At 41.4% G+C, this 13,204-nt stretch overlaps 1 protein-coding gene and 1 pseudogene across 1 annotated transcript in view; one reads left to right on the top strand and one right to left on the bottom strand.

The window, feature by feature from the left end:
• The first annotated feature begins 1,735 nt into the window (after nt 1-1,735).
• Nucleotides 1,736-3,569, top strand: LOC146889304 (PDZ domain-containing protein 4 pseudogene; annotated as a pseudogene).
• Nucleotides 3,570-5,503: 1,934 nt separating this feature from the next.
• LOC148121630 (vomeronasal type-2 receptor 116-like) overlaps nt 5,504-13,204 on the bottom strand; it is a 31,398-nt gene continuing 23,697 nt past the window's right edge. The window contains exon 6 of the mRNA XM_087906756.1: nt 5,504-6,408. Within this exon, the coding sequence (XP_087762882.1) occupies nt 5,504-6,408 (905 nt within the window). The remainder of the gene's footprint in view (nt 6,409-13,204) is intronic.

Raw genomic sequence — 13,204 nt, 5'->3', positions numbered from 1 at the left:
TTTACTCAGCGGTAAAAAACAATGACATCTTGAATTTTGCATGCAAATGGATGGAAATAGAAAACGCTTTATTGAGTGAGGTAACCCAGACCCGAAAAGAAGAATATGTTATGTACTCACTCATAAGTAGACTCTAGCCATAGTTAAAGGTCTTTGAGCCTATAATTCGTGATCTTAGAGAAGTTAAATAAGAAGGTGAACCTGAAGAAAATCATATAGTTATCCTCCTGGATATTGGAAGTAGACGAGATTGCCAGGCAAACTTGGGTGCATGGGGGGGGGTAGGGGCTGGAAGTAAGGGGAGATGGTTAGAGGGAAGGGAGAAAGGGAGAATGGGGGATAGCTTGGGGGAATGGGATGGGAGGAAGGGAGGAAAGATGGATATGGGAGCAGGGAAGAATATATCTCAACTAAGGGAGCCATTTTAGGGTTTGCAAGAGACTTGATTCTAGAGGGGTTCCCATGTTCAAGGAGAGTTCCCCAGATAGTTTCCTGGGAAGCAGAGGAGTGGGTGCCTAAACTGGCCTTGGCCCATAACCATACTGATGAATATTTTTGCATATCACCATAGAACCTTCATCTGGCGATGAATGGGGATAGAGACAGAGACCCACATTGGAACACAGGACTTAACTCCCTAGGTCCAAATGAGAAGCAGAAGGAGAGAGAACCCGTGAGTAATGAAGTAAGAATCAGAGGAAACCTTCATCCGATGATGGATGGAGATAGAGACAGAGACCCACATTAGAACACTGGACTTAACTCCCTAGGTCCAAATGAAAAGCAGAAGGAGAGAGAACGTGAGCAAGGAAGTCAGGATCAGAGGGAACCTTCATCTGACGAAGGATGGAGATAGAGACAGAGACCCACACTGGAGCACTGGACTGAGCCCCCAAGGTGCAAATGAGGAGCAGAAAGAGGGAGAACATGAAGAAGTAAGTCAGGACTGCGAGGGGGGCATTCACCCACTGATACAAGGGGACTGATCTAATGAGAGCTCACCAAGGCTGGCTGGACTGGAACTGAAAGAGCATTTGATCAAACCGGATTCTCTGAATGTAGTTGACATGGGGGCTGACTGAGAAGCCATTGATAATGGCACTGGGACTTGTTTCATCTGCATGTACTGGCCTTTTGGGATCCTAGTCTGTTTGGATGCTCACCTTCCTAGACCTGGAGGGAAGGGGGAGGAACTTGAATTTCCCACAGGGCAGTAAACCCTGACTGCTCTTAGGACTGGAAAGGGAGGAGGAGAGGGAGTGGGGGGAGTGGGAGGGTATTGGGAGGAGGGGAGAAAGTGGAAATTTTTATAAATTAATAATAACAAAAAAATAAAATAAAATAAAAAAATATGGTATCTTCAACAAATGGTGCTGGCCTTACCAGATATCTACATATAGAAGAAAATAAATAGATGCATACTGATCATCCTGCACAAAACTCAAGCCCAGATTTATCAAAGACCTTAGTATAAAACCAGATACATGCCATTTTTCCCTGGCTGGGTGCAAGGGAGCATGCCTGTGTTTACTTTCGTCAGCTAAGAGCTCAGGCGAGGGCTGTGGAGCTGCCTTCCTCTTGGCAGCATGCTCCCCTAACCTGCTAGGTGGCTTGGCACCCTGTGGTAGGGTAGGGTATGTCCCAGAGCTCTGGCCCAGGACCCGTGGTCCCAAGCGTCTGTCAGTGAAAGATGCTTTGCTCTTTCTGACCTCTTTTTTCCCTTCTGACCAGCACCATGGGATTTAATATGTGTGTGGTCCAGGAACCGGAGGAGCAGTATAAAGTGATGCTTCAGGAGGTGGAGCGGTGTAAAAACAGTCACCAAGACAAGCTGGGCCTGATGGTGGCTACCGCACAGATGATGAGGAGGACCTGGGCATCTCCGTTGGAGAGATTAATGGAATGGATGTCCAGAACCAAGAGGAGGCAGTGGCCATCCTGAGCCAGGAAGAAAACATCAACATCTCCCTGCTTGTGGCCCAGCCTGAGAGCCAGCTAGCAAAATCGTGGAAAGACAGTGACAGAGATGACTTCTAGATGACATTGGGTCTGAGAATGAAGGGGACCTTTGTGTCAGGAAGCTGAAGTCACCCCCTTCCCAGCAGACTGGAAATGATGACAAGGGTGGTCCTGATGGGGGCCCAGGCTTGAGCAAGAGCCAGGAGCTGGACAGCGGGGTTGGCCGTTCTGATGAGAGTATCTGGAATGAAGAAAGCTCAGAACAGGACCTGCTGGGGAATGAGCCCCCCAGCACCACCAGCACCCCAGGATGCCAGCTCAAGTTTGGCTTGCAAGGGGAAGCCCTGCAGAGCAGGGACATCCACTTCATCATGGATTCTCTGCTGGTTGAGGGGTCAGGACTGGGAGGGGCTGACCTGCCTGGACTCACTGATGAGGAATATGAACACTAACGGGAGCTGCTGGAGATCAAGTGCCACCTGGAGAATGGTAACCAGCTAGGCTTCTTCTTCTCCCCGGCCTCCAGTGGCAACTAGGCCATGAGATGTCCATGCTGGAGGAGAAGCTTCGGCACCTAGAGTTCAAATGCCATAACGTTTTGCGGGCCCAGAAGATGCAGCAGTTGTGGGAATGCTGTATGAAGGCTTGGCTGCTAGAGGAAGTGAGTCTCTATGTCCTGGCAGCCAGTGAGCCCAAAAAGCATGAGCTGATATCTTTGAACTGCCAGAGAGATCAGACGAGGATAGCACAACACTGGGGAGAGCTGCCGGAGCACTTGGCTGCTTATGAAGCCTTTGCCCGAGATCCCCCTGAAGAGATCTGCTGCTGGCAATTCCAATTTGATCCTGACCCTTTCTGGTCCTCCTGTCACCACCCACCCCAAAGGACTCCTTCACCTGGAAGCCCTGCCAAGTTCTGATCACTCCCTCGGATCCGGAGGTGGGCCGGAGACAGTACACAGAGGAGCATGTCTGACTCAGCACCACAAAAGGTGTTACTCTGGAGCGTGTAGGCCCCGAAAGCAGTCCTTACCTTTCCAGAGCTGTGTGCAGTTGACCCCGCCACATACCCTGGAGGATCTGAGCCATGGCTCCTTGAGCTTTGCTAGTGGTCCTCAGATGGGTGGGGTGGTGGTAGCAGCTGTTGAAGTACCCCATATGGAATGGAAAGTGAAGGTGTGAAGTGGGGGAGCCTGTTATGTGGCCAAGCGGCCTGTGCAAGATTGGCTGCTGAAGGCTAGGGCCCTGACCATCTGGGAAGAGAGCAGCAGAGTGAGCACTGATGATGATGCAGTGAGTGAGATGAAGATGGGCCACTATTGGACCAAGGAAGAGAGGAAGCAGCACCTGATCTCAGAACTGGAACAATGGAAGAGGCGTGAGTTCATGATGCAGAGCAGCCTGAAGTGTCTGAGGGGGCATCACAATGGCAACAGCAAGCCTGAGTTCAACATTATTGCTCTGAGCATATAATATAATAAGACCATGAAGAAGCAAAACAAGAAGATCCTGGACGACAGTATCACCCTCCAAGAGATGCTGGCTGACAGTGCCCACTCAGCTGATGGAAAAAGTATCTACAAGCTTCTTCTCTATGTCACCAATGTCTGAGCTGCTCCAGCAAAAGCCTAGTACAGGCCTAGAGATCCTGAACCTCATCCTCCCTTAGAATCTACCGTGTGTCTATGTGTGTGCTTGCACGCTGTGCTCATGCACATGCATGTATTTGTATGTGTGCACAAGACTTTGGAAATAGAAAGAGCCCTAGAACAGACACTACTCTTCCACCACCTATTTCCTTCTCCCCAAGAGGCTATGTCAACAGCCAACAGAGGGCATACCCATAAAGACTACCTGTGTGTGCCTGCATGTTTGTGTACATACGCAGTGCTCTTGTTATGTTCTTGAAGACAGGTGAGTTCATGCATAGAGAAATGAGGTGGAGTATCTTAAGCACAAGAGAATGTCCAGCTTCTGGCTGAGCAGGGCTTCTCCCCACCCCTGGAAGCCGCAGTTACTTGTAGACAAAGGCAACCCTGAATTTTGAGGTTTTCTTATTTTCGGTGCTGGCCAATAGTTGTTTTCTTTTTTGTGGACCTGCTCTGGGGGTTGGCAGATCCTTCAGGCTACCTGATAAAAGTGGAGCCCACTGAATGCTGGCTGGAAAGGAGGTTGGGGGGAGGAAAAAAGGGAGGGTTGGTTGGGAGGGAAAGGAAGAGGATAGGGAATAATAGGAAACAACTGTCCTGGTGGTCTCTACTCTGAGGAATAGCAGGGAGGATCTGAGTTGGCTTTCAGGGAGCACCCATGGGCCCACCTCTTTCCCAGTGAGTGAGATTGAAATCACAGGAATTGTGGGCACAGTATCCATCCAAAAAGAATTTGTTGACACATGGCTTATGCCACCTGGAGCAGAGACACTTTTAGTGACATGAGCAAGGAGCTTAGATGTTCAGGGTTTTGTGAAGCCAAACCCAATGGGCAGCAGGGTAGACCTCACCTAGAGATCTGGTAGGAGTTGGGAGGCCTGGACCCAGTGAGAAAGGAAGATGGGCTTGGTGAGAGATGCCTAGACTCTCTTTCAGTGATGCAACTTTCAAAATGTGCCACTTGTATGGTTTCTCAGTCTTGGAGAAGCTCACACAGGGAGGCTACAGGAAATCCCTGTTCCCCACCTACATTCCAAGAATAAAGCAAGCTGCCTGTTTATTACGTTGAATAAAAAAACCCAGATACACTTATCATAGTAGTATAAAAGTGGAAAAGATTCTCAAAATCATTGGACTGGGAGAAAAATTTCTGAAAAGAATATTGGAAGTGTACAGACTAAGACTGACAATTAATAAATAGAGACTCACAATATGGAAAAGCTGCAATAAGGCAGACTAAAGAATGAGAAATTGTTTTTCCCAACTGCAAATGTGACAGAGGAAAAATATCCAAAACAATATGAAGAAACCAAGAGACTATGTATCAAGAAACAAATAATACAATTATAAAATTTGGCCAAGAAATAAACTTAGAATCCTCTAAAGGAAAATTTCAAATGACTGAGAAACACTTAATGAGATGTCCTATTTCCTTGTCTCACTCTATAATTTTCTCTGTGTGCTGGTTGTCTCTTGGAGACCTGCACTTTTCTAAAGGGAAATAGGAGCATTACCTCTATTACTTGGGAGAAAGTGTAGTGATGGAGCATTTGAGTCTTTAATCTCAGCACTCAATGGCTGACAATGTCACACATTCACTCTGATATCAATTAAAGGATTATGAGTTTATTTCAAACCTTATTGTATATTAGAGAAAGAAAAAGTATTGACTTGGCAGTAATGTCCAATAGCCAGGAGTTGAACTTAATTGGTTGAGTAGAAGTTTACAAGAGAAGTTTACAAGGTACATAAAAGTAGTGTATATGTCACTTCTAGGCATCCTTATTAGAAGAAACAGTGAAAGTCACTAGTTCATGAATACATCTCTCAATGCATCATAACAGGTGGTTTTGAACCAAAACTACAGCTGTCACTTTTAACTTCAGAAACGGTACTTCAGTAAGATGTTTTCTTATTTAACTTTTGAATAGAATTTCTCTCTGGTCTTAACAAAATTATGTAGCACTTGGGGATAAAGATACAGCCCAGCAAGCCTGCACTGGAGGCCAAGATGGAGAAGACCTCCACAGCCACCATGACCTTGCCCTTGGTGCTATGGTAGACAGGAAGAAAGGTGACCCAGACACTGCAGAACACCAGCATGCTGAATGTCAAAAACTTGGCTTCATTGAATGTGTCAGGGAGATTCCTGGCCAAAAAAGCCACAATGAAGCTCCCTAATGCAAGGGAGCAATGGTATCCCAAGACACAGTAGAATGCAGTAATTGAGCCCTTGTCACACACAACAATTATGTGGCCATGGTAATTCTTGTCATCGAGGTCAATTGATGGAGGAGCAACTCCCAGCCAAATTGCACAGAGGATAATTTGGATGAGGGTGCAGATGGCAATGATGAAGTTGGGTGCCCCTGAAATCAGATAGTATCTCATCCTTCTTCCAGGTGTTGTGACTTTGAAAGCCATAAGGACAGTAACTGTTTTGGCCAACACAGTGGAAACAGCCACAGTGAATACCACTCCAAATGTGATTTGCTGCAGGATGCACATAGCTGTGTTTGGATAGCCAATAAAAAGAAAGGGACAAAGAAAACAAAAAATGAGTGAGACGAGCAAGGTGTAGCTGAGATTCCGGTTATTGGCCTTCACAAGTGGTGTGTCATGGTTCTTCATGAAGACCCCAAGAACCACAGATGTGAGTGCAGAGAAGCCCAATGCTATCAAGGTCAGAGCCATCCCCAAGGGGTCTTCATAGCTCAAAAAGCTCACAGTTTTGTCAATGCAATGGATCTGTTCTGCATTGGCATACTGGTCCTCTGGACACTTTACACACTGATCCACATCTGATGGAGAAAAAGGGTATGATTAGTGCAGCTTGAGAATTTTCTTGACTGGAAATTTTAAATATGCTTGTTGAGAAACATTGCAATGACTGCACCTTTCCCCAGGAGGTAGTTGAAAGATATTGCTGCGTTGGAATGCTTCCATTCCATAGTATGCATTCATTGCTCTTAGTGGAATGAAACCAGACAACCATTATATTGTCTAATAAATGCTTGTTAATGATGTCATATTTTATGTTTCAAGGAAAGCACAGACATTTCTAGAAGAAATTTAGGAGATAGAGGATGTGGGAGAAGAGAAAGGAACAAAGGAGAGGAGCACGGGATATTTGTGCAATTGTGCAGGGAGGGTTGAGATCTTCCTATTGACAGAATAGAAACAGACACAAAGTGTATTAAAATGGCAATTTATAAATGTAAAAGGGTTACCCCATTTTATGATGAAGTGTTTAATTTTATTATTAGTTAAACTGGGATGGTCACAAGGTAATTTTTGCTAGTTTGACTTCATTCATTGATAGCTGGACAATGATAATCCATCTCAGGAGAGCGATGTGACTGAATAAGGCAATGGAACTCAGTGGCTAGCTTTAGCAATGTCATGGTCTTAGGTCTTATACTGCTTTGAAGAGAAATGATAGCCATGGCAACTTTTCAATGCAAATCATCTAATTGAGTATCTTATAACTAAGATGTTCAATTCATTATCATTATGGTGGGATGTGGTTGAATGCAGTTGTACCTGGTGCTCTAGAAGGAGATTTGAATTCATATTTTTTGAACCATAGTCAACAGGAAGTAAACAGATACTGCATGTGGTTTGAATATATGAGACCTCAAACTCTCTCCACATGGGCCTTCTTCAGGCAACAAGATGACACCATTTCCAACAAGGCCAATTCTCCTAAGAAGACCACTCCCCATGAACTTATGGTGGCAAATTATAGTCAAGACACCTTAGTAATCTAATGGTTTATATCAAGGCAAGAGAAGGACAGGGTTTGCTAGGAACATGTTTGCCACGCTTGGACTGGCTAGAGTCCCTTCAGAATCCTTAAGTTTTATGTGTGTACAAGTAACCTACTAAAAGAGCTCATGAATATGGGGGTAATATAGTTTTTATGGGGTAAGTTAGAGGGGAAAATTAGGAATGAAAGCTAGATAAAGATAATTTTGATGTTTGAAAATGTAAAGCAATTAATTAAATATGCCTTGGTTTTGTCATCATTGACAGTATTGTTGTTGCTCCCCTGAGTATTATTCAACGAAGCAGAAACCTGGCAGTCCTCAAGACCTGACAAGCAGGTGAGAGACCTGCCTCCAGGCTACATCACCACTCCTGCCACACACTGAGTCCTTTCCCTCCAAGACACACTTCATTACCAAACCCTAAGCACCTGACCATCCTCCCCATATGCAGGCATTTCTCTTAATGCCAGTGGTCTGCTGTGGGACAATAGTGTCGTACCCTGTAAAGACTCGTGTCTTCTATTGGTTTAATAAAATGTTGATTGGCCAATCGCCAGACAGGAAGTATAAGCAGGGTGACCAAAATAGGAGAATTCTGGCAGGAGGATATGCTCAGTCTGTAGTCATCACCCAGCAGAGGGTGCACAGGGAGAATATCTCACTTATAAATGGTAAGAAGCCATGTGGCTAACACAAATAAGAAGTATGGGTTAATATAATTTGGAAGAATTAGCTAATAAGACATTCTGAGTTATTAGGCTAATCAGTTTATAATTCAGGTATATTTCTGTGTGCCTCTTTGGGACCGAACAGCTGTGGGATCAGGCATGACACAAAACCTATGTCAACAACAGTCTACATCAACCTATTTGCAAACCACACCCATCAAAAATAAACAGGTAAGTGACCAGTCTCCAAGTTGGACCATCTCAAAATTCAGAGCCTAATTAAAACTCCAGGCATATATCATGCTTCTCCAAATCCCATTCCAGCACCAGCAAGGCACCTTGGCAATGCTCTAACCACTGGTGGAACTCCACTGCTTTGGTGCCTCCCTACCAGTTGAAAAGCAGATGAGAGACCAGACCCCAGGCTGCACCAAAACTACTGCTACACATTAGATTCTGTCCTTCCAAGACCCACTCCACCACAAAACCCCACATCCCTGAACATCCTCCTTGTGGTCAGCCCTCCTCTGCAAGGCCAGAACATTATATAGGCACAGCTAAAAGCCATATCATTTGGAAAAAACATCAGCAAGATAGCTGGACCCTGTCCCTAACACTGGTGGAGTTTCACTGCTGTGGTGCAGTCCCCATCAGTTGACAAGCAGGTATTTGAACATCTCCTCAATGGCCAGTAGTGTCCTGTATATCTAGAAGACAATAGAGAATCAAATGCAAACCACAGCATCTGGAAGAAGAGTCAGAGACACAAACTATACCAGTTAGAAGCACAGACTATTTAGGCACAGACATAACCCACACATGTTGGAAGAAGAGATGAGCAAATGCCAGAACAAGAATTCATTCAACAACTAAAAAAGCAATATTGGATCACTGGTGATCCTACAACATTAAGACCTGAAAATGTCAGTACAGCTGAAACACTAGAAAACAGCCTTAATATAACACTATGAAGTTGATAAAGGCTCTCAAAGAGAAAATGAAAATTCCCTTTAGAATTTGAAGAAAAGACAAACAAAAAATTAGGAGAAGTCAATAAATTCTAAAAGAGACAAAAATAAAGAAAAAAGCAAATAAACAGGTGAAGGAAACCATTCAAGACTTTAAAATTGAAATAGAAACAATAAAGAAAATACAGAGAAAGGGAATTCAGGAAATGGAAAATCTGGATAAGTGAACAGAAACTACTGATTTAATAATCACCTACAGCATACAAGGAATAGAAGAGAATCACAGACTTAAAGACCCAATAGAAGAAATGGATTCAGAAGTCAAAGAAAATGTAAAATCCAATAAATTCCTAACACAAAATATCCAGGAAATCAGAGACAACATGAAAAGATCAGCCCTAAGAAGAAGGAGAAGAATCACAGCTCAAAGACAGAGAAACATATTCATAGAAATATGGAGAATAAAATTATAGGAGAAAACATTCCCAAACTAAACATGGGCATGACCATAAAAGTACAAGAAGCTTACAGAACATGAAATGAACTAGACCAAGAAAGTCCCCTAACCACATAATAACCAAACAGTACACAAAATAAAGAAGGAATTTTAAACAATGGAAATAAAAAAGGCCAAGAAATATATGAATACAGATCAATCAGAATTACACCTGACTTCTCAATAGAAGCCCTAAAAGCCAGAGGTCCTAAACAGATGTTTAATGGAAATTAATAGACCACAAATTCCAGCCCAAACAGTTAAACCCAGGAAAAATTTCAATCTCCAAAGATGAAGAAAGCAAGATATTTCTTAAGAAAACCAGATTTAAATAATACCTATTTACAACTCCAACACTTCAGAAAGTGCTAGAAGAGAAACTCCAACCCATGAAAGTTAGCTACAAGAAAACACAGGCAATATATATCTCACAATTAATAAAGCTCAAAGAAGGGAAATACACACTCTACCTCCACTACTGCCACCACCAAAGCCAAAATAAAGCAAGAATTAATAAGCACTGGTCATCAACATCTTTTAATATCAATGGACTCAAATTGACAATAAAAAGAAACAGGCTAAGAGAACGGATTTAAAAGTAGGATCCATCCTTTTGCTCCATTCATGAAACACACCTAAACTCCAAAGATAGACATTACCTTGATGTAAAGGGTTAGGGAAAGTTTTTCCAATTAAATGGATGTGAGAAGCAAGCTGATATAAATATCCTAATATCTAACAAAATAGAATTCAAACTAAAATTAATCAAAAGATATGAAGAAGAACATTTCATATTTAATCACAGGAAAAATCTATCATGATGAAGTGTCAAATCTGAACATCTATCCCCTAAATACTAGGGCACAGATATTTGAAAAAGAAACATTCTTAAATCTTAAATCACACATCACATCCCACATGTTAATATTAGAAGACCTAAACACCCCATTCTCACCAATGGACTGTCACACAGAATCTTAACAGGGAAAGAAGGGAACTAACAGATGTTTTGACTCTAAATAACTTAGTAAACTACTATGAAATATTTCACCAAAACACAAAAGAATATCCTTCTCAGAACCCCATGAAATCTTTTCTAAAATTTACACATTGTTGGTTGTGATAAAATCTCAACAGCTACAAAGAAAGTGGAATAAACCTTGTATTATATCATACCACTGTGGGGTAAAGTGAGAATTCAACAGACACACAAACTGAAAAATATATGTAGACACATGGAAATTGAACTACTCTCAACTGAACCACTGCTGGGTCAAGGAAGAAATAAAAAAGTTAAAGACTTTCTAGAATTCAATGAAAATGAATCCACAACATACTCAAACTTATGGAACACTAAGAATGCAGTGCTAAGAGGAAACCTCAGAGCACTTAGTGGCTACATAAAAACTTAAAATAATCCTACACTATTAAATTAATAGTACACCTGAAAATTATAAAACAAAATGAAGCAAACTCAAGCAGAAGGAGTAGATGACAGAAAATAATCAAATGTGGGGCTGAAATCAATAAAATTGAAACAAAGAGAACCATATAAAGAATCCATGAAACAAAGAGTATTTTCTTTGAGAAAATCCACAAGATAGACAAACCCTAATCCATACCAACCAAAAGGTAGAGATAGAATATCTACATTAACAAAGTCAGAAATGAAAATGGAGAATCATTAGATTATACTTCAAAAACCTTTATTGCAAAATAAAGGAAAATCTAAAAGAAATAAAAAACCTTAGTTGATAGGTACCACATACCAAAATTAAATCAAGACCGTAAGAAAATAGCAACAGACATTATAAATCTCCCATAACAAAACACCCCAAGGACAGATGATTTCTATGCACAATTCTTTAAGAAACTCACCAAAGAGCTAATACAAATATTCTTTAAATTGTTATGCACAATACAAACAGAAGGACTTTTGCAAATTCTTTTTTTTTTGCCATAGTTACCCTCATAACCAACCAAAGAAAGAGGCAACAAAGATATTAAATTAGAGATCATGCTTCCTTGTCAATACTGATGCAAAAATACTTAAAAAATTACTGGCAAAATGAGTCCAAGAACACGCAAAAACTCATCCACTGTGATCAAGTAGCCTTCATTCCAGAGATGTAGAGGTGGTTCAACATATGAAACTCTGAGTCGAGCAGTGGTGGTGCACGCCTTTAATCCCAGCACTTGGGAAGCAGAGACAGGCAGATCTTTGTGAGTTTGAGACCAGCCTGGTCTACAAGAGCTAGTTCCAGGACAGGCTCCTAAGCCACAGAGAAACCCTGTCTCAAAAAACCCAAAAAAAAATCCATATGAAAATTTGTCAAAGTAATCTACCATACAAACAGATGTAAAGAAAAAAACCACATTATCACCTCGTTAGATACTAAAAAAGCCCTGTAATGAAATTCAATACTCTGTCATGATACATGATCTGGAGAGATCAGGTGTAGATATGTTTCTGTCCTTCCTGGTTCCACAGGGATTTAAAACACACAGAGGCTTATATGAATATAAATTGGTTGGCGTAGTAACTCATGTTTATTATTAAGTGGCTCTTACAACTTAAATTAATCCATAATTCTTGTCTATGTTTATCCATGTGGCTTGGTGCCTCACTCAGTGAGGCATTCTCATCTTGCTTCTTCCGCTTGTGACTGGTAACGAGAGACTGAGCCTTTCCTCTTCCCAGAATTCTCCTTGTCTAGTAGGCCTGCCTATATATACAGCCTGGCTACTGGTCAATCAGTATTTTATTAAACCAATGCAAATAGCAAATCTTTACAAGGAACATGAGCACACAACAATCAGGGATACAAGGAACATACCTAAATATTAAAAATGCATTAAAATGAAGCTAAAGCCAACATCAAATTAAAAGAAGAGAATCTCAAAGTGATATCACCAAAATAAGGAACAAGACAATACTCTCCACTCTTTCTACATCTCTTCAATATAATCCTTGAGGTTCTAGCTATGGCAATAAGACAAGACAAGGAGATCAAAGGGATAAAAATTGGAAAGGAAGAAGTCAAATTTTTCTATTTGAAGATGATATGTTGGTATACACAAGTGACCACAAAAAATTTTTATCATGGAATTCCTCCATCTGATGAGGCCTTAAGTAATATGACTGAATGCAAGGCTAACTAAAAAAAAATTAGTAGTCTCTCTTTATACAAATGGTAAGTGGGCTGATAAATGAACAGAGAAGACAGACCCTTTACAATAGCCACAAAGAATATAAAGTATCTGGGGGCAGAATGAGAAAAAAATTGAAAGATCTCCCATGTTAATGGATTGGTTGGATTAACATAGTTATATTGGAAATTTTAGAAAGAGGAATCTATAGAATCAATTCAATCTCCATCAAAATTCCCAACAAAATTCTTCACAGATTTTAGAAAAACAATACTAGAATTCATATGGAACAACAGACCCAGGAAAGCTAAAGGAGCTTCTGGAGGTGTGACCATCCCTGATTTCAAAATCTACTTTAGAAATATAGTATCAACTATTTGATATTAGCATAAAAACAGAAATGTGGATAAATGGAATTGAATCAAAAACCATGACATGAATCTACACACCCATAAATACCTGATTTTTGACAAAGAAGCCTAAATCATACAGCATAATAGAAAGCATCATCAATAAGTATCACTGCTATAACTAGATTTTGACAC

Source organism: Myodes glareolus, chromosome 6, assembly GCF_982192425.1.
Source record: "Myodes glareolus chromosome 6, mMyoGla1.1, whole genome shotgun sequence".
NCBI lineage: Eukaryota > Metazoa > Chordata > Mammalia > Rodentia > Cricetidae > Myodes > Myodes glareolus.
This window is presented reverse-complemented; position numbering and strand designations above follow the sequence as displayed.